The sequence below is a fragment of the Narcine bancroftii genome, chromosome 4 (genome assembly GCF_036971445.1).
Source record: "Narcine bancroftii isolate sNarBan1 chromosome 4, sNarBan1.hap1, whole genome shotgun sequence".
NCBI lineage: Eukaryota > Metazoa > Chordata > Chondrichthyes > Torpediniformes > Narcinidae > Narcine > Narcine bancroftii.
Genome location: NC_091472.1, coordinates 265211418 through 265236629, shown reverse-complemented (window position 1 = coordinate 265236629; position 25212 = coordinate 265211418). Strand labels below are relative to the sequence as shown.

The window sequence follows — 25212 nt, the reverse complement described above, 5'->3', positions numbered from 1 at the left end:
CGGGGGCATCGGCTCTCGCTGCAGGGCGGCGTCTCGGCGGATCAGCGGCCCCGTCACCGTGAGTCGCGGGTCGGCCTGCGGCAGGGAGGGGGAGTGGGCAACGGTCCTGGCGAGGTCAGGCCCCCCCTTGACCTGCTGAGTTTCTCCCAGACCCCTCCCCTTGACCTGCTGAGTTTCTCTCGGATCCCCCTTTGACCTGCTGAGTTTCTCCCGGATCCCCCTTTGACCTGCTGAGTTTCTCCCGGACCCCCCTTGACTTGCTGAGTTTCTCCCGGACCCCCTTTTCTTTCCGTGCCGGTGTCCCAGGACCTTTCCAGGGCAGTCTCCGCGCTCAGGACCGCACTGGGATCCTGGTCAGCGGTGGAGGAGCAGGTGAGCGTGGCTAATCCCGATCCAGCCCACGCCACTCCGAGATTGGCCGGGGGTTCCACCCTACCTGCCCGACCAGCCTCGCTCTCCACGTGTACTCCGGGCACCCGCCGCTGGTCCGGTGGGAAGGCGCAGGGCGGCCGGCGCCCCGATCGCCCGGCGGGGAGCCCCAATCTTCCCTCCGGCGTCCCGACTCCATCTGCAGCTCCAAGAAACGCTGTGCCACTGGGGTTCCGGGTGCTGGGAAGCGGCCTTGGCTTCCCCTGACACCGGCCAGGCTGCTCTGCGGTGGTGGGGGGACACGACAGCGTGTTTATAAAACCACCCACCACTACTTTTCAAGGACCAGGATTTTTCTCTCTCTCTCTCACCCTGGGACACAGCGGTTACTGTGCATGTGCTATACTGGCGGCGGCCAGCGGGCCACCTCTAATACATTTTTGATATAATCTTGCGGGCCAAATATAATTATATCGCGGGCCAAATTTGGCCCGCGGGCCAGAGTTTGACATGTGTGCTTTAGAAGGTTCCTTTTTGAAAAGGTACTTTTTTGGCCCGCGGAACAGATGAAATCACTGCTTGTGAGGGTCTCCTTGGCAGAAGTTCGTCACTTCACTGCCAAGGGGGGAGTGTTAGAGACCCTTTCCAGCCACCCACCCCCTGCATTCCGGAAAACTCCGGTCTCATCGAGATGCGGCTCCTCTCTGCCAAACAGGACACGGTGAGAGGTTGGAGATACGGGATGGGGGAAGGCGTTGACTCGACCTGCTCCTTGCACTTTGCAGCGAGCGCTTTGACCTTGACGTCACTTAGGGGATATAAGCGGCTCCCCGGAGCGGTCGGACGAACAGCGGGGAGGTGGCGAGGGACTGGGTGGAGCGATCACAATGTTATTTTGGCACACGCAACCCCAGCAACACAGTAGCAACAGCTCCCTTCGGTAAGTAGGAGTGCGAAAGCAAGGCAGGAAACGAACTAAACAAGGCAAAGGGGTTTTAAAAAATCTTGATCAATTAAAATTGCAAAGCGGGGAATGGTATCAAAGCCACTGGATGAGAGAATGTGTCCAATTGCGAATAGTCCTGGAGCTTTGCAGTTCCGTGATTGTCGATTCTGGGTGAGTCGGGCGCATTTGAAAAGATTTCAGGCGATTGTCCAAATCTATTTCTGAGTTATTTAAAAAAAAGGATCTTGTTGGAACCAATTGATGAAAATAGTTGTCTGAGTTAAACTTTGCAAACTCCTGAGTGAATGGAGACTGCAGATGCTGGCGGTCAACACAGTGGTGGTGGTGGGTGGGGGACACCCCCGGGCAGCGTCTGTCGAGGCTCAAGTTCAATACATTCTCGTGCGATTGTACCACCCGAGAAAGCAGCTCCTCTCCTGACCATGGACGTGCACACAAACACTCAATCCACAGTGCAGAACGGTCCCATTCAAACAGGACAGAATATAGTGGGATGATTTTCACGGTGGGTCGGTCTCGCAGCCCGTGGGAAGAATCTCTCCCAAGTCCTGATTTTGATGCTCCTGGACCTACTTGATGGTCGTGGATGGACGAAACTTGAACCCCAGTTAGACAACGCTTATGTCATGTGTCAGAGGAAAGGAGACCCCAGTGGTGTTTTAGCATTCAACTTGGCTGTTTTCATGATCCTCTGCATCGACTTCCAGTCTGATGCTTTGCAGCTGCCAAGGGTACAGCCCACCAAGACCTTCTCCATTGGGCTCCTGTAAAAGGTGGTCAGGATGGGGGCTGGTAGCCTTGCCCTCCTCAGCCCCCTTAGGAAGTGTAGGGGTTGCTGTGACTTCCTGACTAATGAGGAGGTGCTGTGAGTCCAGGATGCACGCCAAGGACTCCCCTTCGGGTCCACACGTTGCCCCAGTCCTGATGCAGGGTCTCGACTCAATACATTGACTCTCTCGTCGTTCCCTCCGTAGAGGCGGAGTTTCTCCACAGTTTGAATTTTTATTTTCTTTTGGCTGTAGAATTTCAGTCGTTATGTGTTCAGATGCGGTGAAAGTCTTACTTGCTGCAGCTTCCCATGTACATAAAACACAATGGATCACAACTAATATCAAAGGAAGAGGAGGAAATGATCAGCTATAGTCACTGCAAACAATGAGTTGCTTCAAGTCAAGTCACCTTTATTTATCGTTCATACTCTGCTCGCACGGTAAAGATGAGATAGCGTTTCTCCAGGACCACGGAGCATATTTACATAAATATAATAGTAGAAGTTAAAAACATTTAAATATTAAGACATATACAGTAAACGTCAAGAGTACACTATCCACATATGTCCTGGAAATTCAGGAACCTGATGGCTTTGGTGGGGGGGGGGGGGGGGGTGAAACTGTGTCCAATCTGGATGTTAGGGTCTGAGTGTTACAGTATCTCTTACCAGATGGCAGAGGGAAAACAGTTTACATGAGGGGTTGGTGGAGTCTTTCACAATGTTTATTGCCTTTTGCCTGCATCGAGTGTTGTAGATGTCCTTCATGGTAGGAAGAGGGCCCCCAATTATCTTTTCCGCTGACTTCACTATCCTCTGTAGGTTCTTGTGATCCGAGGTGGTACAGGTACCAGAGCAAGGCAGTGATGCAGTCGCACAAGATGTTCTCAGTACCTCCACCGTAGAATGTAGCAAGGATGAGGGGTGGGAGATGAATTTTCCTCAGCCCTTCTCAAGAAGCAGAGGTGTTGCTGGGCTTTTTTTGACTGGAGCTGGTGTTGAGGGAATACATGCACTTCAAGGAACTTGATACTCTTGTAAATTCAGTAAATTGGACAGCATCCATGTGTAGAAATAGATGAGACCCTTTATCGAGACAAACAAATATTCATCAACAAGTGAGCTAATCTCCAAGAAGCATCTACTTTGATAATATGGAAATATTATTGGCCTTGTATATCTTTGTCTCTGAGAAATTGGAAAATGAATGCACATTTAGTAATGGGGCAGGATGAAAATAGGATTCAGCCATCACTTAACACTCATTCCTGCATTTCTGACATTTTAATATTCTCCAAAAATGTGGGTGCTTAGTAAAGGGGCCTGAATGCAGCAAAACACATCTGGAGATAGGAATTAGTTTTTTTTTAAACTCTTTGTTTATTTCTCAGAGAATCTTGATGTCAGCTCCACCAGATTGAAATGTTAAGGTTCCCTCATGAACGTGCTGGAATCCAGTTGTTGTGCAGCACTCTCTAAGACTGAGTGAGTTGCAAAGATTCTCCAGCCCTTTTGTGTTTTTAAACTACATTCACAGCATCTACAGACTTTTTCTTGTTACTCCTTTGACCATTTGTATGCTCTCTATCATTCAGTAAAATTATAGTTGTCCTATTTTTCTTCTGTGTTACTTTCCTACTCTAACTTTCCTGTGTCTTGATTTTCCTTGATATGCTCCAGGTTAATAGCCCAGATGGACAAATGTCTGCCCATCAATCCCAGCAATTAAAGCAAACAAACAAACTTGGTTTCAAAAATAAATAGTTAAATGTGAATTTGAAGAACGTATATCCAATCAGTGCACAAAGAGAAGCCGGAGGTACTCAGTAGATCCGGCAGCGTTCATGAATAGAAATAGTCGACGTTATAGATAAAGAATCATTATCGAAACTAGATTTAAACAGTCTAGTGTTCTGAGAGTTATAAGGCATCTTTTATCTGACTGTTGAATAATCAACAATAAGCTATAGACATTTTCAACCTTTTTCTTTCCACTCACCTACCAATTTAAGTATTCCCTATGTCATAGATGCTCTGTGATTAGTAAGGAATTGCTTAAGGTGCTATGTGGGTGAAAAGAAAAGGTTTGAAAACCACTGTTTTAATTGTACATATTTGGCTTGTTATGTGCACGGTTTGATAACTCCGAAGGAAATAGGCCAATGACCATTTTTCTCAAGCAAAATATTTCAGTGACAATTGGGTCTTGAGCAGTGATTCTCAGCCTTCCTTCCCCACTCACATACCACCTTAAGCAATCCCTTACTAATCACAGAGCACTGATAGCATAGGGATTACTTAAAGTGGTATATGAGTGGAAAGAAAAAGGTTGAAAGCCATTGCTATAGACCAGCATTTCTCAACCTTTTTACCTTTGTGGAACCCTTGAAATAGTTTTAATGTCACAGGGAATCCCTGCATAAAAATTATATGCCATTATTAATATCTATCTCTTTTATATTTTTTATCATAGTTCACATGAAAAACATGTTTTTGAATAACTTGTTTAAGGAAAAAAAATGACCCTTTTGTCAAATTTATTGGCAATACAAAAAAAAAATCATACTGCTTGTTTATGAGACCTCACACTGAGGTTTTCATTTTATATAACATAAGAGGTTAAAGCCTCTATTATAATAACCAAAGATTTTCCAACAATATGCTGTCCGTGTATAGTAAAATTATGAATATAAAATTAAACAAAAATGCATTTGCCTATTTATCACTGTTTCTTGCAGAACCCCTAGTGACCTCTTGCAGAACTCTAGGGCTCTGGGGATCCATGGTTGAGAAACATTACTCTAGACATTATAAATGCCACTAAACTAGTCTTTTATAGGTATGTTCCAGGTTTTTGCCAGATCTTAGAACAATGCTAGTATGTATGACCTCTGGATGTATTTGAGGCAGAGATTAACAGGTATTTAGTTAGTCAGCGCATCATGGGTTGAAGGGAGAAAGCTGAGGAGTGATGCTGAGTGAGAGGATAGATCAGCTCATGATTAGAATGGTGCAGTGGACTCGATGGGCCAATGGGCCTACTTTTGCTCCTATATCTTGAGATCTATATGCCATGTATTGAAGAATAGACCACAGAAGCAGGGAAATTTATGGCCGAGGTGTCTGATTACTATGTGAGTCTGTCTTGTTGTAGTAAACCATCTGTGGACTGAAGCTTGTGTTTGATCTTTCAGTCACAGAGCTAGAGCATTGATACTTCTCATTTGGGCAATGATCTGGAAAGACCTTAGTGTCACAAAAAATGCAACTTTGCTCAAAGGGAAAAGCAGGAATGAGTCATCAAATCTGGGAATCACAAAGCTCTTTCAGTTTCTTTTATAATGGAGCATTGACATTGGTCAGGGGTTAAGCTGTGACCTTGGAGAATGAGTGCCTGGAGGCTGAGGTTGGAACTTGAGCAGAAGATGAACCCTTTGCCATCAGTTTAACTGATCATTTTAATCTGGAACTTGCATGAAAGGTTAGAGTAGTGGTGAGCGCAACCCCCATTCGAATCCGTGCCTGCGTGGGTTTTCTCCAGGCATTCCAGTTTCCTCCCATCCTTCAACATGTACGGGGGTTGTTGGTTAATTGGGGTATTTTGGCAGCATGGGCAGGTAGAACCTGTTTCTCTGCTGGATGTCTAAATTAAGTGAGAAGTCGGGTTTCCTTGCTATTCAGCTGAACATTTTTTTCCACAATGTTTAATCATCCAGTTTCATTAAACAAAATAAAACTGTCAAGGCTAAGAAGTGCAAGAAGTTCTTGATTGGAATGGATGTAGAGAGTACCAGAGTCACAATGAAACTGTGTGAGATCGCATGGTATCCATTTTGATCCTTAACAGATAAGAATGTTGTTCATTTTTTTCCCCCTGGTGATTCTTGCTCCATTGCAGCAAAGCCATTAGATTTGACATCGAAAAAATAATTTCTAAGTCCTCCCTCCCATTTCCCAATATGCATGTTTCAGGTTCTGTGAAGCGTGTATCCACCGATATCCAAATTCTCTGCTTGAACTTGCAGAATGGATTGCCTCTAACTAAATGGTTTCATACTGTAACTCCAGGCAAATTGGAACAAATTGTTCTACAGTAATTGTAATTCCTACCTGAACTAGCCTCATTAGATTTCACATTCAGATTTATTGTCAGAGTACATACATGACATCACATACAACCCTCAGATTCTTGCGGACCAAGCAGAATTATGGTGCCACTTATTGCTGTGCATGGAAAAAAAACTGCACAACTTACATATGTAAACAAAAAAGGCCTATAAACAGTTAATGAATGTAAATAACCTGACTGCAATACAGAGAGTATTTTAAAAAAATCAATGAAATGCAAAAGAGTCCTTAAATGAGTCCCTGATTGAGTTTGTTGTTGAGGAGAATGATGGTGGAGGGGTAGCAGCCGTTCCTGAACCTGGTGGTATGAGTCTTGTGGCACCTGTACCTCTTTCCTGATGGCAGCAGCGAGGACAGAGCGTGTGCTGGGTGGTGTGGATACTTAATGATTGTCTCCAATGGCAGCATTCCCTGTAGACATTCTCAATGGTCAGGAAGGTTTTGCTTGTGATAGCTTGGGCTGTATCCATTACCTTTTGGAGGGCTTTATGCTCAGGGGTATTGGTGTCCTCGTACCAGACTGTGTTGCAGCCGGTCAGCACACTTTCCACCACACATCTGTAGAAATTTGCCAGGGTTTCTGATATTTCAGATGTCCGCAAACTCCTGAGGAAGGAGAGGGGCTGATCTGCTTTGTTTACGATGCCATGAGTGTGTTGGCTCCAGGAAAGATCCTCCGAGATAGTGACTCCCTCTCCACCTCTGATACCCCCAATGATCACTGGACTTTATACCTCTGGTTTTCACATCCTGAAGTTGGCAATCAGCTTCTTGGTTTTGGTGACTTTGAGTGCAATGTTGATGTTGGTGTATTAATCAGCCAAGTTTTCAATCTCTTTGAATGCTCACTCATCGCCTTTTTTTTATATACAACCCACTACCGTGGTATCGTCGGCAAATATGTAGATCAAACCATTGGAATTCCGCAGTGAAAAACTTACAACTTTGCTGTACTACAACTAAAATGCCTTTAGTGGAACATTGGCTTTACGAATACTTGAATTTCAAAAATTAGCTTTTACAAAGAAAGCAGTGTTTACTTTTACGAAGGGTTTTTCACTTTTACATTAAAGTGGGATTGTCAGTGTGTGGCTGTCAATACACGCCGTCTTCTGGCAAGTGCTTGATGCACTTGGAAAGAGAATTGTAAATACATTATTTCTACTTTATATAGGCTGTATATTTATCATATCAAAGTTTGCTTTTACTATATGTTATTGTTATTTTTAGGTTTCATATGTAATTTGTTGGGTTATTTTTTGGGTCTGGAACGCTCAAAATATTTTCTGATAGAAATCAATGGTAATCACTTCTTTGCTTTACGCCATTTTGGCTTATGAATGGTTCTGTAGGAATGCCCTAGTTTCGTAAAGCAGTATGTTGTTGCATGTACTATTGCAGCAGGGGTAAGGAAATGGTGCTTGATGTACTTGGAAAGAGAATGGAAACAAATTCTCACTTGGTATGTATGAACTTTCAATAATTCACCAAAAGAGGTCAATTATTAATAGCTACTGTAGGTCAGAAAATATTAATGCTGTTGCAAATGTTGGAGGTTTGAGAGTGGAAGACGATCACAAAGGAAGAAGATCAATTCCTTCAAAACCCAGGTTCAAAATGTACTCCAGGAGCCAGATGATTAGTGTAATGGATCTGTGTTAATATAAATATTTGGGTTAATGTTAAACTATTTCATATAAAAATGTCTTAGTAAAGTAAGTTATAGAGTTAAAATATTGTTATATTTTAAGTTGGTGCAGGGTCACACACAGGTCACAGCACATTTACAGAGAACCATTGTACTCAGAGAGAGAGTTCATTCTCAGAGTCAAGACGTCTGGATAGCCGAGCCATAATGGAACAGAAGCGTTCTTAATTGAAACTCAAATGCCAGGTGTGGTTCTTAAAAGCAATTAAGTCTCTTGGAACAGAGATGAGATCAGAGGTTATTATGGATATAGGGTGGTTTTGGAAAAGGCGAGGTTTTGTAGAAATGAAACTAAAACTGTTAAGGATTCTGGTACATGGAAACATGTTTTCTAAGAATGGAGACTAACCTCATTGATATCACATGATTTTGAAAAATGGATGATCAAATTCAGACATTTTTGGATCAGTTCAGGTGAAGACCCTGTGACACACACAGGAAATGGAATCATGTGAAAGACAGGGTTGATTCACAGTAAAACCTGAATAGGTGCTGTTATGTGTTACTCCTAATAAAGGGGGAAATACAGAAAATAAGTGGGTTTCAAAAGCGAAACCACTTTCCGACAGCCTCATCGTGACCCTTAAGAAGAAAATTTGACTTCCAGGAAAGGCAGGACTTGTATTATCCTATTCACAGGAGATACTACATAAGTGGCTTTTAAATAAGTAAGACCACTGCTCATTTGTGCCCAGAAAATGGTCGTTCCTGTTTGAAGAATATTTCTGTGAAAGACGGCTCATCAAGAGAATTGTAAGTTGAAAGAGACTTGAAAATATAATGTTTAAAAGTGCTTCATAATTAATTCTGAACTGCATTTCAAAAGGATCCTGAAGTCAACAAGATGTTTGAAACTGGACTATTAAAAGTGATTTTTTTTCAGAATGAAGCTTCTTAAACTGTAATGGTTTTGGACTTTAATATGCACACACGCACATAGTGGGGTTAAATTTAAAGCTTGGAGATAAGTAAGAAATGTTACGTTATTAATAGTTTAATTATGAGCTATTATTTTGAATTTACTATTGTCTGGTGAATTTTCCATTACTGTTCCTTTGTTAGTACAATAAGGTTAATTAGTTCGTAACAATTAGCAACAGGGAGGCACTGCTCTTTTATTCTACACCACCAGTTAAATCTTGCACTTGACCTTATTTTTGTTGTTGACCATTCTCTGAAGCCTTTGGTTTTGTTCATCAGATCCAGTGTGGTCTTCAACTTGCTCATCACCTTGAGTTTGGAAAGCTTTGACAGATTTTGGAAAACAAAGGAGCAATCTTTGGAAGTTTAATCAGTGTGTCTGACCTGTGAGTCACACATTGCAGAGAACTGCATTCAATTTGCTGTGGTGAATATGATGATCCATTCTACCACGTCTGTTACCAGTGTTTAGACCTCCCACGGGCATTTGATCATTTGTTTTATTTTCCATTTCTAAACGTTGAGAACGTGACAAGATTCTGAGTATGTTTTCTACATCCACTGTTTTTACAGCTCTTCTATACATGTGTAAGGAATAGCTGGCTTATCATTAAGAGATCCTATGAAATAACTTGTGTGAGTGATTATAAATTGCATTTGGTTTGATACACAAGTATCCAAACACCATCTTTTTCCATAGAAAAATAAGGTCTGGATTTGGGTATCATTGATAAGATAGCATTGGGTTTATGTAGCTCATGCTGAAACCTTGTATCACAAGGAGCTTGGTGTGTGCAAATTGACTGCCTCTTTATTGTATATTATACAAGGAGTCTTTAAAGCTATGATGTTGGCTATAAAGTGATTTGAGACAGGGTAAAACAATGAATTTTTTTAATGAAAGTCCAAGTTATTATTCTCTTACTTTTGCATCAGGCCTGAGTTGTGTAAATCAGCTTATGGTGATGAGGCAAAGACATGAAATGATCTTTATCTCAATCCATTAGTCATACAGTCCTTCAGCAGGGGAAAACCCTTCAGCCCATCTTGTGCATGCCAACCAATGTTCCCACAATCAGCCTATGTTCCTCTAAACCTTTCCTATCTACGCAGTTTACAAGTGGCTTCTGCCACTTCCTCGGGTAGCTTGTTCCATATCCCCACTGCTCTCTCTGTGTGAATGGTGTCCCTCAGTTCCCTTTTAAATCTTTCCCTTCTCACCTTAAATTTGGTGGGCTCTGGTTTTAGATTCACATAATGTAAGAAAACTGCTCTTATTATTTGCCTCTGCTTTTGATTTTATAAACTTCTATCAGGTCTCCCCTTGGCCTCCTACACACCGGGGAGAAAAGTCGCAATTCAAGCCTTTGTCCTAGCAAAGTTCTCCTGAACATTTTCTGCACCCTTTCCAGCTTGATGATGACTTTCCCATTAGCTGGGTGAACAAAATTGCACGCAATGCTCCAGTTACGATCTCATCAATGTCCTGTCCAGCAGGACTTTTCTGCTCCTGAACCCTGTGTTCTGACCGTTGAAGAAGAATGTGCTAGATGCCGCCTTCACCTGCATCACCACTTTTTTAGAATCTGTTTGTGGATCATCGTGTGAAAAAAAAAATCAGATATAACCGGTTGACTGAACTTGGATCTTCTGTTTCATTTCAGTGATGTCCTTGCATTGCCAGTTTTTAAATATGAGGAGTGGAATACCTCGCCAAGAACTGATGCCAAGCTGCTCCCATTCCAGTACCTGCTGTGTGCAGCCACCTCTCCAGCTGTCAAACTCCATGAAGAAACTTTGACCTATCTCAACCAAGGTATCAAAACAGAGCAGTTACTTTTGATTTTTATCCCCTCTTCCTCATCTCTTCTTCCACGTTGGCCTCTCTATTAGTTACACTGTTTCATATGATGGACAGGAATGTTTAAGATTGCAGATATCTTTTGGGCTGGTGTTCCTTACCTCTCCCTATGGATCTAATCTGTTTTCCCAAGATCTGCAGAAATTACCAATTTTATTTTTGGAACAAGTGGGTAATGTGTGGTGTCTGTTGATAATCAAGTCGTGCATTCCCAAGTCGAGGAGCCATCTGTTAGTTTTAAGTCTCTCCATGGGGTCATTTGTTGGGCAGTGAAATGTTTGGAGGCTAAGGAGGTTGGGGAAGGACCGGTGGTCTGTGACTGGGTTGTGGTCTGGAATTTTAGATCGGTAACCAGTGGGTGGGGGTGGTGATTATGGGTGTTAGGTGCAGCCTTTAAAATTATTCACCTGCTTAGCGGTTGAGGCAAATTGAGCAATAAAACCCTGGGAGGGGTTTTACTCCTGATTTATGGACAAGGAGCCAATTTGAAAAGGGAGTCTGTATCGTATTCGGCGGAGATCGGAATCAGTCACCAGTGCGTGATCTTTACAGTCAATTAGCTTGGTGCTATGCAGCCTCTGTAAGTGCACGTAGACAAATTGGCGGGGCACCAAAGGACCTCTCCCATTTGGAAATGCATCCCAGTGAAAATCAGGACTAGAAGTGAGAACGAAAGGCAAACTGTGAGAGGGTTTTCCCCAAGGTTTATGTGCTCTATCTTTCTGCAGATGACAAGGTGTCATTCTCTGACCTAATATGTAACTGAAACTAGAGATAAAACACTTTGGAGGTTAATCTGAAGTTAAACTTCAAACTGCTAGCACCAGTATCATTGAACAATGGTGCCGTGGAGAATGAAGCAAATACAGTAAAATCCCTATTATCAGGAATTCAAGCAACCAGAAAAAAAAATAGCGGAAAATAAATAAGTTTTAAAAAAAAAAGTAAGTTAAAATTTGATACCCCCAGCAGTTAGTGTACACACATTCTCAATCAACCAGAAAATTCAATTATCCAGCAATCTACCAATCCCCATAAGTGCTGGATACCGAGGGTTTTTCTGTATGACTTTTTCTTTACTTGTAACTTGCACAGTTTTTAAATGTCCTTGTGTGACCCACATGACCCGTGTTGCAAATGCCAGCAACTGAGGTTACTGTGGAGGGTAACCTCAATTAAATTATTAGTCCAGAAGGAGTTGAAGCACTAATGCACAACCTTAACACAAAATGTTGCCTGAAACTCGGGCTAATTTAATGACGTAGAGAACTTCAGGCCTTGTAAATTCAACATATGAAGACCGCAGAGGTTGCAGGTGAGAAGGTTGCATGTAAAAATTTAAACTTGAGTTGGAGGGTTGTTAATTGATCCACTGTGATACATACTAAATATGCGGTCTAGTAACACGCACAACCTTGAACTTTGGCTCTGAAGTTCAGTTCCATTGACTTCATTAGACAGCTGTAGACTTGCTATTAATCAAATGCAGTTCCTGCCCAAATTGTTCTGTTGACACTTCCTCCTGGTATTGTCACCTGTGAGATTATGTTACCTTATTGAAAATCATTGTCCGTAAGCTTTCTTTTTTGGAGTTCCTACACAACAAACACTAATAACTGGTGCAGTGCTCATGACCTTGTGCTTTTTCTGTTTCTGTACTCCAGCCCTTTCTCCATCCTGCCAAGGTCATCAACAAGATCCAGATGTTAACCTTAAAGACTGTCTTGGTTAATCTGACTTGCCAAGTGATGTTTCCACCACTTTTATCCAGCAGTTTTTGTATCATGAGTTCAAGGCATCTGTCCTGTGGTCATTCAGTCTTTTCATAATTTTGCATTTGATATGTTTTATTGTGTCATCTCTCACCATGATTGGACTTGTTTGCTTTAACAACTTTGCAGGGGCCTTTCGCTGTCCACTCTCTTCCTTTCCATGTGTGTCTTTGTATCTTCAGCTTGTCTGTCACGTTGCATACCTCCCTGCACTGAGATTTGGCTGTCGAATGCTGCAAAACATGTTTTGTCAGCTCTCCAGCCTTTCTTCTGCTGGCTTTGTGAACTTATTTACCATTTCCCTGCATGCTCAAGTTCCCATTTCCACCCCCATCCCCCATGAGTTTAAATCTTTGGCATGGGGACCAGAAAGTCTTCTCATTGACAGTATATGGTTCCCAATCTCATTGAGGTGCTCAGCATTCAAGTTGTGAAGATCCCAATGCTCCGGGAGTCTAAAGCCCTCCTGTCTATACCATTTTTCCAGCCATCAGTTCTCCAACCTTTCTATGTTCATTAAAGTGTGGTACTGTTAGATAGCTAGATCTTATTATCTTTATGGGTTATTTTTAATCCATTTTTTGGCTCCGTAGATGTTGCTATTTTATTATTTATTTGTGGAGGATTTTTATTCCTGTAAAGGCAAGGATTAGTTGCCCATCACTGCAGGTTTGTTGAAATGAAGAGCAGAGCTGTTTACTTCTCACTGTTCAAAGTTCTCATTTATTGTCAGAGTACATAAATAACATCACATACAACCTGAGATTCTTTTTCCTGTGGGCCAGCCTGAATTTCAACTCAGTAGTGCAAAGAAACTGCACTCAAGAAAAGAAAGATAAACAAAGAAAAAAGTGCAAGCAAACTGTGCAAAATAGAAATTAAATATGCAATAATAAATAATGTGCAAAGGGAGAGTCCTTAATTGAGTGTCTGATTTAATTTGTTGTTTAGGAGTCTGATGGTGGAGGGGTAGCAATTGATCCTGAATCTGGTGCTGTGAGTCTTGTGGCACTTGTATCTTTTTCTTGATGGCAGCAGTGAGAACAGAGTGTGTCCTGGGTGGTGTACTAGGAATTTTGTGACAAATAAACTGCAACTTAAAACTTACTTGAACCAGTTTATTAACACTCCTTTTTTTTTGGTGGCAATTTTGATGCAACTGCATAGGTGTTAGACTATTTCAAAGGGAATTTAAGAGACAACCATATTGGTGAGGTTCAGAAGGGGCATCTAATCCAGACTGGGTGAGAACAACAGATGTCCTTCTCGTGGACATTGGCAAACCAGCTGGATTTCTGTGATGTTCTGATAGTTTTGTGGTCAGTATTACTGATAATAGTTCTTTGTTTTTAATTGCAGATGTATTTATTTAATTAACTCAATTTAAATTCCCACTCTACTGTGCTGGGATTTGAATTCATGTTTCTGGATCAGTACCCAACCGGACCTCGTTGCTTTCTCTACCCGTGTCATTGGTATTGATATGGACCACGACCTCTGGCTGCTTACCCTGCTCCCCCCTCCTCCGATCCTGGGAGGAATGTACATCGAAAGGGTCTTTGTCTATTAGGTCACTAATGACAAACATGAACAGTCTAAATGAAGTTAATATTTTAGTTAAGGTCTAACTTTAATTTCTTGCCAATAGGAAATGCTGAAGCATTGCAGCCAAGTAAATGACAATCTCTCACTGTACCCAGTTTTATGTTTATTTTTAAACCAGTAAGTTGATTTTTAATGTATTGAAATATTTGTTTACAGCAACATTTAAATGTTGCTTTGAATAGAAATCCAGAAATGCTGTTCAATTAATTTCTTTGATGTAATTTGTGATGTGACCCCTCTAATTGAAAATAATGGTTTTTTTGATTGTGAAAATGTGTACCCTTTCAACAGGCATGTCAAATGTTTCTGTTTGTCTGCCTGCTGCCTAACAAACATCTATTTTCTGTTAATAATGAAGTGCTGTTTGGGAACCATTTCCTCCAGTACATCGAGTCAACAGAAATGTAGAATGTTGATAGCTTCTGGTTTAAATGATGGGAGGGATAAAAGAGCATTGAGGACTTTCGAAAGTGTTTTGTTTTTTTAAAACCAAAGAGGAATTCTGGGACCAGCCAACCCTACCTGAAGTGAATAAAGAATTGTGCAGGAGAGGATGAAAAGAAGCTGCATTTGTCGGGCAGCAGTAAGAAGTCTTGGTTCCAAGACCCTCTCAGTTCGAACAACTATCAAAAGACATTCTTATAAAGGGTAATTGACGAATTATGGACTTTCTTGAGTTTCGAGGGTGAGTGTACGTAAAATGTGTACCGTAATTTGTTTGTGTAAAGTTAACTTGTCTTATGATAATAAAGTTAAAAGTATTGTCTTGCTCTGAAATCATCCAAGCAGTAGGCAGTATTGTAAAGAATTAGGTAGACAAATAACGTGAGAGTAAGTTGAATCCAGAAAGCAGGTTACTGCAGGAAAGATGGGCAAGAATCCTCAGTGAGATGCAACTTTGGGACAATGTTTATTTACGAGAATGTATTGGGGGGGAGGGGAGGGGAGGGAATGATTAGAGTTTACCCCAATGCTTATCTGTTGAATGTGGAATCTATTCCAGATGTGAATTAGACCCACATTACCACATCCAACCTAAATTGGTTCAAGAATGATCGGGAACATGCTATATTCATTAAAGATCTTGCAATGAAAAGAAGAGTTTACTGATGACTCAAAAGTTGTTTTTTTTTGTATGTAATAAAGTTTAATTTAATTTGAATTGATTAATTTAGGAAAATAGTAAATTTGATATTCAACAAATGAATTATTCAGTAGATTGAATGAAGTAATTTCTAATTAAGGAGTTGAATGCTTTCTTATCATCCAGGCCAATCTTACGAAATCCATATGATTGACAACAAAACTCTGGAAGGTTCTCAAGAAACAACTGGGAAATATATAAAGGTAAGATATTTTGTCACATCTGAAGGTGATCAACCAATCTAGCTGTCGATATAATTCTGAAATTAATTGGACAGGATTATCATTGCTTCCTCATTTAACTCTCATGACAGTTACTTAGCGCCATATAGTTTTTTTTTGCACTACCAATTAGTGGTAATTCTGCTGCGCCTGCAGGGAGAAAAGAATCAGGGTTGAATGTGATGTCATGTCTGTACTCTGACAATGCATTTTAAATTTGACACTTGCCAGTTTCTATTTATATTTTTCCTTGAAAAACAATTCAGCTATTATTGCTTCTCTTCTACTCGCTCCAAAGGATTAACCAAAGATCACAACTTCTGTAGTGCACCTATCTAATTTCTTGAATTTATCAGATGTAACTTTTAAAAAAAAATGTAGCTATTAGAGACGCCACTGTGTAATGTTATATAATTCACCATTTTATTACATCCTCCTTGTACTTATGATGTTGCATTCTCACTGGTTTCGTGGTGGCTGGATCATTATGCCAGGAGAGATTAAGCAGGCTCAGTTTGCAACATTCAATACTTTGAAGGATGAGAAGTGAAAATGGAATGTGAGCAATTTTAAAGGTTTAACGGGGCAGAATATTTTCTGGGCTGAGGAACCATGCATTAAGGCTTCTAGTATCAAAAAAGGGGTGTAGATCATTTAGGACTGAAATGAGAAATTTCTTCACTCCAAGTCTGGGATCCTTGGAAATATCAATTTCTTAAAGCAGAGACTCAATCATTTGTCTCACCAAAGGTTAACTGATAGATTTCTTGATACTGGAGGATAATGCTCCGTACCAACTGATCTCTCTCTCTCTCTTTCTGCACTTCTTACTTGCTGAACTTCATATGGAATGACAGCTGGACTGTTTGCAAATCAAACTTTCTCACTGTCTTTCAATGCACGTAACAATAAACATGAACTTGATATTTTTTTTCTGTGCTGCCTCAATGAACATCCAGGCATGCTGCAACGTGACCAGTGCTGCATTGCAGTTCCACCTAATAAGATGCCGTTTATTAATCTTCTTCCAGAGCATTATCCGCGTGGTTTTCCATGACCGGCGTCTGCAGTACACCGAGAACCAGCAACTGGAGGGTTGGAGGTGGAATCGGCCTGGAGATCGCATTCTGGACCTGGGTGAGCAACCCTACTTATGGCATTGCTTCACGAATAGCTGCACTGCTTGCAAAACCAATGTTCTTGCTGTACCTTGGTACATGTGGCAATAAATCTGAACTTGATCACTTGTGGGCTGAATCTGGCATTACACTACAGTAAGGAGTTGATGGTATGTCCCATCTAACTTAGCTCTACAGTTGTATTATTGACCAGTGAGATAACACAGCACTCATCCCAAAGTTAAGGCATTTTAAATTGAGTGCATGGAGAAGATGAAGGATCAGTTGTTTACCTGGGTAAGGGAGTCTAAAACTAGAGTGCAAAAGGGACTCGAGGGGAAAGATTTTTCACACTGGTGGCAGAATGACTTACCAGAAGAATTGGTAGAGGTCAAGTTTATTGTCATCTGATTGCACAAGTACAAAACCGTGTTCTCCGGTCTTGGGGTGAAATGCGCAGCCAGACATAACACACATACAGGCAAACAATACATATTCAGGTATACCCCGTTTTACGACTACTCGAATTATGAAAATTCGCTTTTACGAAGAAAGCTGTGTTCACATTTATGAAAGGATTTTTGCTCTTATATAAAAGCAGCTGGCAGGGCGGTGGGTGGCGCTGTCAAAACTCACTGTCTTCCAATCTGGTAAGTAAAACTACACTGTACATCATTTCCACTTTAGATAGGCTGGGTATTTATCATATTCTTGCTTTTACTATAAGTTAGTATTATTTTAGATTTTGTGTGTAATTTGGTATGATTTGGTGAGTTATTTTTTGAGTATGAGAATCCTCAAAACATTTTCCCATAGAAATCAATGGTAATCATGTCTTCACTTTTTGCCATTTTGGCTTATAAAAGGTTCTGTGGGATGCTTTAGTTTTGTATAGTGGGGTATATTTGTGTACAAATAAATATTGTTTCATAAATATGATATTTGGATAGTTAGTGTGAGCAGTTCCTTTGGTCATTCAGCATTGCCCCTCCCCGTGGGAAGAAGCTGTTCCTCAGCCTGGTGGTTCTGATCCTCCTGTATCTCTTTCCTCTCAGGAGCAGTTGAAAGATGCCGTACATGGGGTGGAAGGGGACATCATTGATTTTGGATACCCTCTTCAGACAACGATCCTGGTAGATCACGTTGATGGTGGGGGGAGGGGGATGGGGAACAGTGAGGAGGGAGACTCCCATGATCCTTTCTGCAATTCTTTTGATCCTGTAGATTGACCTCCGATCTGTACCACACTGCAGCAACCGTACGTGATGCAGCTGGCCAGGACCCTCTCCATAGAGCTCCTATAGAATGGTTACATACTGGTGGCCAGTAGCCTTGCCCACTTCAGTCTTCTCAGGAAGTTCAGTCAATGTTGTGCCTTCCTGACAAGTGAGGAGATGCGTGTCCATGATAGGTCACTAGTTAAGTGAACTCCAAGATTCCAGCATCTTAAGTCTCCAAGGGATTGATCTGCAACCTTAGCAACTTGATGAGTAGTGGAGGGTAGTCCGGAAATCCATAATCATCTCCTTGGGATTGTCCACGTTGAGATTTGGGTTGTTACTCTTGCACCACATCATGAGATTTTCCACCTCTTCTCTGTAGTGCGACTCATTGTTGTTGCAACAATGGTGTGCACCATGAATCAATTAGAAGACATTTAGACAGGTTTATGAATAGGTAAAAGGCCAGCTTCAGGCAAACTGGACCAGGTCAGATAGGCGACCTGACCAGCATCGATGAGTTGAGCCAAAGGGCCTGCTTCACTGTTGTTTAACTATGACTGTGCTTTGAATATTTATTTGAAAAATACCACATTGAGTTCAGATTTTATTAGCTTGCTGCTTATCAATTAAAATCTTGGAGGGGAACAATGAGAAGCTGGAGGGACTCAACAGGTCAGGCAGTATATCTTGAAAGGAATGGTTGGTCAATTTTTTGGGTCTAGACTCTTGTAAAAAGGTCCCGACCTGAAACTCTGATTGATCACTTCTCCCCATGGATGCTGTCTGACCTGTTGAGATACTCCAGTTTCTCATTGTTTGCTCAAGATTCCAGCATCTTGTGTTTCTGAAGTTTCTGAGGGATTGTTCTGCAACCTTAGTAACTTCAAGTTCGCAACTGAAAGTTCACCTGGTCCCAACCTTGGGTTTTGCATGAACTTCTCTGAATTTGACATGTCTGAAGAAATAGAAATTTACACATGGTAATATAATACTGGGAAATAAATCATAAATTTGTCGTGCAATGGGACTTTTCACAGACTTGCCGCTCTCCCTTGGCATTCTGGAACCGCGAGCAAATCCACTACAGCTAAATAGTGTTGAATTTCTCTGGGATCCCACTAAAAGGACTTCTGCCTTTGTTCAGGTAAAAGTAACTCGCTGCCTGAATGCACCACAACCTCTAAAATAATGCAAAGTGGGAAAGGTATGCTGAGGATGGGGAGGAAGAGCCATCATGTTGCTTAGAGATTGATTATTAACCCTTCATCCTACTGTCCTGAATTTGCTTGTTACCACAGTTAACTTCTATACTTTTCTATATTTCTTCTCCATTGGCCATTCACCATCCACCTTCCTTTTTCAGATTAAGATAAATTCTATGACATTTGTGTTTTTTTTTAATATATGATATAGCACGGGAGAAGCCCATTCTCTTTGAATTGCAGTGCTGTTACAGCGCCCACAACCCTGGTTAGAATCCAGTGGTTTTTGTAAGGAGTTTGTATGTTCTCCACGTGTCTGCATGTGTTTCATCTGAGCACTCCAGTTTCCTCCCAGCTTTCAAAACATATGGAGGTTGTAGGTCAATTTGGTATAATTGGGCGGCTTAGGCTTATGGGCCGCAAGATTCTATTACCATGCTGTTTGTCTAATTTTAAAATATGTGCCACCCAGTTAACGGGCCAGCTCTATCTATTTTGGAGGGTGGAAGGAAACAAGTGCACGCAGATCATGGGGTGAACTTGCAAAGATCTTACTGACCATGCCAGATTCGAACCCGAGTCGCTGACACTGTATATTTGTTGCTCTAACTGTGCCACTCAAGCTGCACCTTTGACTGTCACTTTCATCCAAAATTGACCAGTGTCACTGACTGAAAGCAGGTGCAGAGAGACAAATGCAGTTTCTGTGTTGTGGTCTCATCAGCACCGTGCAGAGATAGGTGGAGACTCTCAAGTGTTTTGACTCTTCATTTCAGGTCCATTGCATCAGTACAGAGTTCACCCCCAGGAAGCATGGTGGGGAGAAAGGAGTTCCATTCAGAATTCAAATCGACACATTCAAACAAAACGAGAATGGTGAATACACAGAGCACCTCCACTCTGCCAGCTGCCAGATCAAGGTGTTCAAGGTATGGACTGCAAGCTTGCTGCTGTTGGAGCTAACTGCAAAGCAGGGGTCAGAACAGTTTGATAAACAGAAATAACTTGTTTAGTGAAAGGGTTAATATATTCCTCTTGTTGAGCATAGTGATTTATTTTTAGAATGCTGTCTAGCCACCATTCTCTTTTGGAACAGTTTCTTCTGCTTTGCCCCACAATAGCTTCTAATTGCAGGATCAAGGTTTGATGAATTTCTTCTTCTTTCTTTGGCTTGGCTTCGCGGACGAAGATTTATGGAGGGGGTAAAAGTCCACGTCAGCTGCAGGCTCGATTGTGGCTGACAAGTCCAATGCGGGACAGGCAGACACGGTTGCAGCGGGTGCAAGGGAAAATTGGTGGGTTGGGGTTGGGTGTTGGGTTTTTCCTCCTTTGTCTTTTGTCAGTGAGGTGGGTTCTGCAGTCTTCTTCAAAGGAGGTTGCTGCCTGCCGAACTGTGAGGCGCCAAGATGCACGGTTTGAGGTGAGATCAGCCCACTGGCGGTGGTCAATGTGGCAGGCACCAAGAGATTTCTTTAGGCAGTCCTTGTACCTCTTCTTTGGTGCACCTCTGTCACGGTGGCCAGTGGAGAGCTCGCCATATAACACGAATTTCAGAGGGTGGGCAATTGCCAGGCTTCTGTTCTGGAAACATTGCTTCCTTGAAAAGCCTAAATACATCAGGGCAACTTGTTTAGTGTAGCAGTGAGTGCAATTCTGTTTCAATGCCAGCGATCCGGACCGGGTTTCGAATCCTGAGCTGTCTGTATGGAGTTTGTATGCTCTGCCAATGTCTGCGTGGGTTTCCGCTGGGTGCTCTGGTTTCCTCCCACTGTCAAAACTTTCCAGGGGTGTAGGTTAATCAGTTGCAATTCAGCAGCACTGGGCTGTGGCCACCAGGGCCTGTTACTGAGCTTTGTCTAAATTAAAAAAAAATTTAAAAATTAAGTCAGGAGGAGGAAACCGTTGTCACTTCTACTGAAAGTTGGCTGTTGGTTACATCCCCTGATCTTCAGGGACTTTGATGGAACAGCGTGCAGAAGGGAATATTGGGAAGTGGGAGGATGTATTCTCTTGTACATATTACAGACCGTCAAATTTCTTTCCAATGAGGGCATCCTTTTGACAAACTGAACTTCTCTCCTGGACTTAATGCTGAATATGATATTTGACTCATTGTTTTTTTTTTCAATCTATTTTAAAGCAGAATTACTGAAAATACTTGTTTTGTTTATAATGTAGTGTGGAGTTTATGCTTGATCAACACTTGTTCAATATATAGAAGTGATTTTGGACGACATTCTGGCTTCCTTCAAAACTTGAATTGGTTGTAATGGCATGTATGTTTTTCAAGCCGAAGGGGGCTGATCGAAAACAGAAGACCGATCGGGAAAAGATAGAAAAACGTACAATCCAGGAGAGAGAAAAGTACCAACAATCATTCGAAACAACAATCTTTACAGAGGTCAGATCCTTTTTGCCGCAATTGGAATGCGGGAACTATTAAATTGAGATGCAAGACGATATTCACTAACTTGGAAACATGGTCAACATTTTTCTAAATGCCAATATTAACATAAAGCAATGATTATTACCAGAATTTATAATATCCAACATTCATCAACTCCCATTGCTTGTAGTATGAGGTTAAGTCAAGAATTATGGCATTTGGGCTGCGTTCCAGAGAGAAACTTTGAGCTGAGACCAGGATTACAAGGTTTTAAATATGCAACTCCATTGAATAATCACAGGCCTCGGTGTTTCTCCAGAATTCTAATCAATTAATTCTTAAACCTATTCAAATGTGCTAGCATTCCAGAGATTAATGATTTGGTTTGTTTCAGTATTGAAGTTTTATATTAACTAAGGACAGGGTGGAAGATTGTTACATTGAGATTTTCTTTAAAAACATTCTCTTCATACTAAGGCATTGGTTTGTGAGGTTATTGAAGCCTTCCTGAATTTAATACATTTTTTTTTTTAAGTATTGTAACAATAAAAAAAAATAATTTAGGGAATAGTGAATTTTTCTCCTTTAGTGATTCACAGTTACATAATTTTACCGAGCAGAAGGAGATCAGTGTTCCTGTGTGTAAGTGAGCTCACATTTCAGTGATATACCTCTTAAATTATTCTTTTTAGAGAAATAAGCTCATCAAATTTGAAAATAATGATAATTTCTGCTTCCTCTGTGGTTTGTGATTCAAATGTCAAAATCAATGTGCTTTAAAGTTATAAGATATTTGTCTGAACTCTCTTTTGGATGGTTATCCGAAATTTATCACCTTGACATCGCTATGACTTGTAACAGTTTGTTCTTTCAATCATCTCTCTTCTCAAGGAGAGCATTAAATGCAGGTTGAGAGAAGAATTTAAAAAGAGGTGTTTTGTGGGGCTCAGCTCATTAACGGACCAATCTATTCATGATTCATAGCAAGAACAATTAAAATTAAAGCAGGCACAAGTGGAGTTGCCATTGTGTGAGTGGGCCAGGATAGGAGTGAGAGCTCTAGGCTTTGGCTCAAGGAGCTTTGATGAGGAGGCATAGGTGACTAGCAGGTAAGCCTTATTTTTTCTTTAAAAGCATTGGGCAGTGCACAGGGATGGGAAGTGTTGTGGCATCGGCAGCAGGAATGGCAGGAGGAGCACCACCAAATGCAGTTCTCTTTTTTTGTGGGTTTTTCTTTTTTTCTCAAGCCGTAAAAGAGAGGTTGGGTTTAATGGAGGGGCCACCTTTGGCACGGCCATTGTCAGAGAGGAGGCTAGAGTCAGAGTGGGAATTTGGTGTCTTTGTCTTGAGAGGCTTGCGTAAGAAGAGGCTGAGGCCAAAGAAGCAGGTAAGAAGGGTAAGTTTTTGCTTTTGCGATTGATGGTTTGGTTTTAGTTGACTGTAGAATGGTGCAGGAGTAATGGCAGATATGGCAGTGGGATGCTCCTCCAGTACACTGCAGGAATACATGGAATCTGATGGTTTTCTTGATGACTACACATGTGGGAAGTACCGCCTATCCCAGCTCCTGAAAGACTGTATTGAAGAACTGGAGTTGGATGGAGTAAGGATCATCTGAGAGGCTGAGCAAGTCCTAAATTAGACTTTTGAGTGGATGATTACATCCAGAGTGCTGGATTCAGCTAGTAGATGGGTGAACACCAGGAGAGTTAAGGGGAGAAAGAAGTCTGCAGAGGTTGCTCTGAGCCTCAGAAGGGCAGAGTGAAGTCAAGCAGAGCAATAGTCAAGGGAGTCTTGATAGTTAGGGGAACAGTTAGGAGATCCTGCATCCACAAAAGATACGCTGTGATAGTATGTTCCCACCCAGGTACTTGAGTTGAGGATGTCTCTGAACGATTGCAGAATATTTTTGAAGGGGAGGGTGAGCAGCCAGAGGACAATGACTGGTATCATTGATGTGAGCAGGAGGGAGGTAAAGGTTCTGCGAAATAAGTTGAGGGTGATAGGAAGGAGGCTGAAGGGCAGGGGCTCCAAGGTGATAATCTCTGGATTACTCCAGGTGCCATGAGCTCGGGAGGATCAAAGCAGGAAGGTAGCACAGACAAATGAATGGCTGAGGAGATGAGGCAGGGTTTAAAGTTCTTGGATTATTGGAACATTTTCTGGGGAAGGGCTAACCTGTACAAGTGGGAAAGGTTGCACCTGAACTGGAAGGGAACCAATAGCCTGGCAGGGAGGTTTGCTAGTTCTAATGAGAGTTTGGGGTGAGGGGAGCATGGTTTGGAGGATTTAAACTAGATTTACAGGGGAGTGAGAACCAAAGTGAAGAAAACAGAGGAAGAGGCATTAGGTGCAATTCAAGACAGCTGGTTGGGGGGTTGTGTGCAGATAGGGCAAAATTGTCGTCAGTGGGATGAGTTTCAATGCAACAGGGACCCAGAGTCAAAAAAATAACAAAAGGTTATTAATAACAAAATACAAGGTTTTGTATTTAAATGCACACAGCATAAGAAATGAAGTGGATGACTTTGTTGTACAGATGCAAATTGGTAGGTTTGATGCTGTGGCCTTCACAGAGTCGTGGCTAAAGGATGGATGTCATTGAGAGCAGCATGTCCAAAGATGCACAGTGTATTGTAAGGATAGGCACGTAAGCAGAGGGGGGAGGCTTGGATCTGTTGGCAAGGAATGGCCTTAAATCATTAGGAAGCAATGATAAGAGATTAGAAGATATAGAATCATTGTGGATTGAGTTAAGAAATGACAAGGGTAAACTGTAAGCAGTTATATGCAGACATCCAAACAGTAGCTGGGAGGTGGACAACAAATTACAACAGCAAATAGAAAAGGATAGTCAGAAGGGCACTGTTATGGTAGTCATGGAGGATCTTAACATGCAAGTAGGTTGGGGAAAATCAGATTGGGACTGGCTCAAGAGAGAGAATTTGTAGATTGGCTATCAGATGGGTTTTTTTGAGCAGTTTGTTGATGAGCCCACTAGGGTATCAGCTGTACTGGATTGGGTGCACCAGAGGTGATTTGAGAGTTTAGGGTAAATGAATCCTTCGAGGGCAGTGATAACACTATTAACAAGTTAAATTTGAGATTTAACAAGGAGAAACTAAAATCAGATGTGTCCGTATTTTAGTGGAGTAAAGGGAAGTGCAGTGGCATGAGAGAGGAGTGGGCCAAAGTGGATTGGAAGGGGATTCTAATAGGAGGATGGCAGAGTAGCAATGGATGGAGTCTCTGTGAGAAATAAGGAAGTTGCAGGATAGATTCACATCAGAAAAGGAAATATTTGAATGGAAAAATGTCACAATTGTGTCAAGGGAAGTCAAAGTCAATGTAAAAGCAAAAGAGAGGGCCATAAAAGGAAACAAATATTAGTGGGAAGATAGGGAAGTTTCCAAAAAAGAAATTGCAAAAGGTAACTAAGACTTGTAAGGAGGGAAAATAAGAGTATGAAAGTAAGTAAAAGAGAGGTGAGAGTAGATAGAGGACCATTCCAAAATGACACTGGGGAAATAATGGGAGAGAAGGGGATAGCAGAGGAGATCAATGATGTCCAAGGCTATCAGGGAAGGGAAGTGAGTGGAGTTATGCCTACGAGGGAGAAGGTGCTCAGAAAGTTGAATAAGCTAAGGGTAGATAAGTCTCCTGGCCAGATGAATTGCACCCTCATATTTTGCAAGATGTAGTAGAGATTGTGGTGGCATTGGTAATGATCTTTCAGGGATCAATGGATTCTGGCATGGTTCTTGAGGACTGGAAATTCACAAATGTCATTCCAGGATTCAAGAAGGGAGGGGGGGCAG

The 25212-nt window shown here is 41.6% G+C and overlaps 1 protein-coding gene across 10 annotated transcripts in view; it reads left to right on the top strand.

Moving 5' to 3' along the window:
• Positions 1-1201: 1201 nt before the first annotated feature.
• tfcp2l1 (transcription factor CP2-like 1) overlaps positions 1202-25212 on the top strand; it is a 61579-nt gene continuing 37568 nt past the window's right edge. For 2 of the 10 annotated variants that reach the window (XM_069934899.1, XM_069934897.1), the window contains exons 1-7: positions 1202-1309; positions 10527-10678; positions 15371-15447; positions 16497-16602; positions 18844-18950; positions 19785-19937; positions 21299-21409. In XM_069934899.1, the coding sequence (XP_069791000.1) occupies positions 1257-1309; positions 10527-10678; positions 15371-15447; positions 16497-16602; positions 18844-18950; positions 19785-19937; positions 21299-21409 (759 nt within the window). In that variant the 5' untranslated portion in view covers positions 1202-1256. Of the gene's footprint in view, positions 1310-3496; positions 3591-9141; positions 9290-10526; positions 10679-14595; positions 14786-15370; positions 15448-16496; positions 16603-18843; positions 18951-19784; positions 19938-21298; positions 21410-25212 lie in introns of those variants that run through there. The other 8 variants (XM_069934900.1, XM_069934901.1, XM_069934906.1 and 5 more) reach the window with 7 other exon arrangements.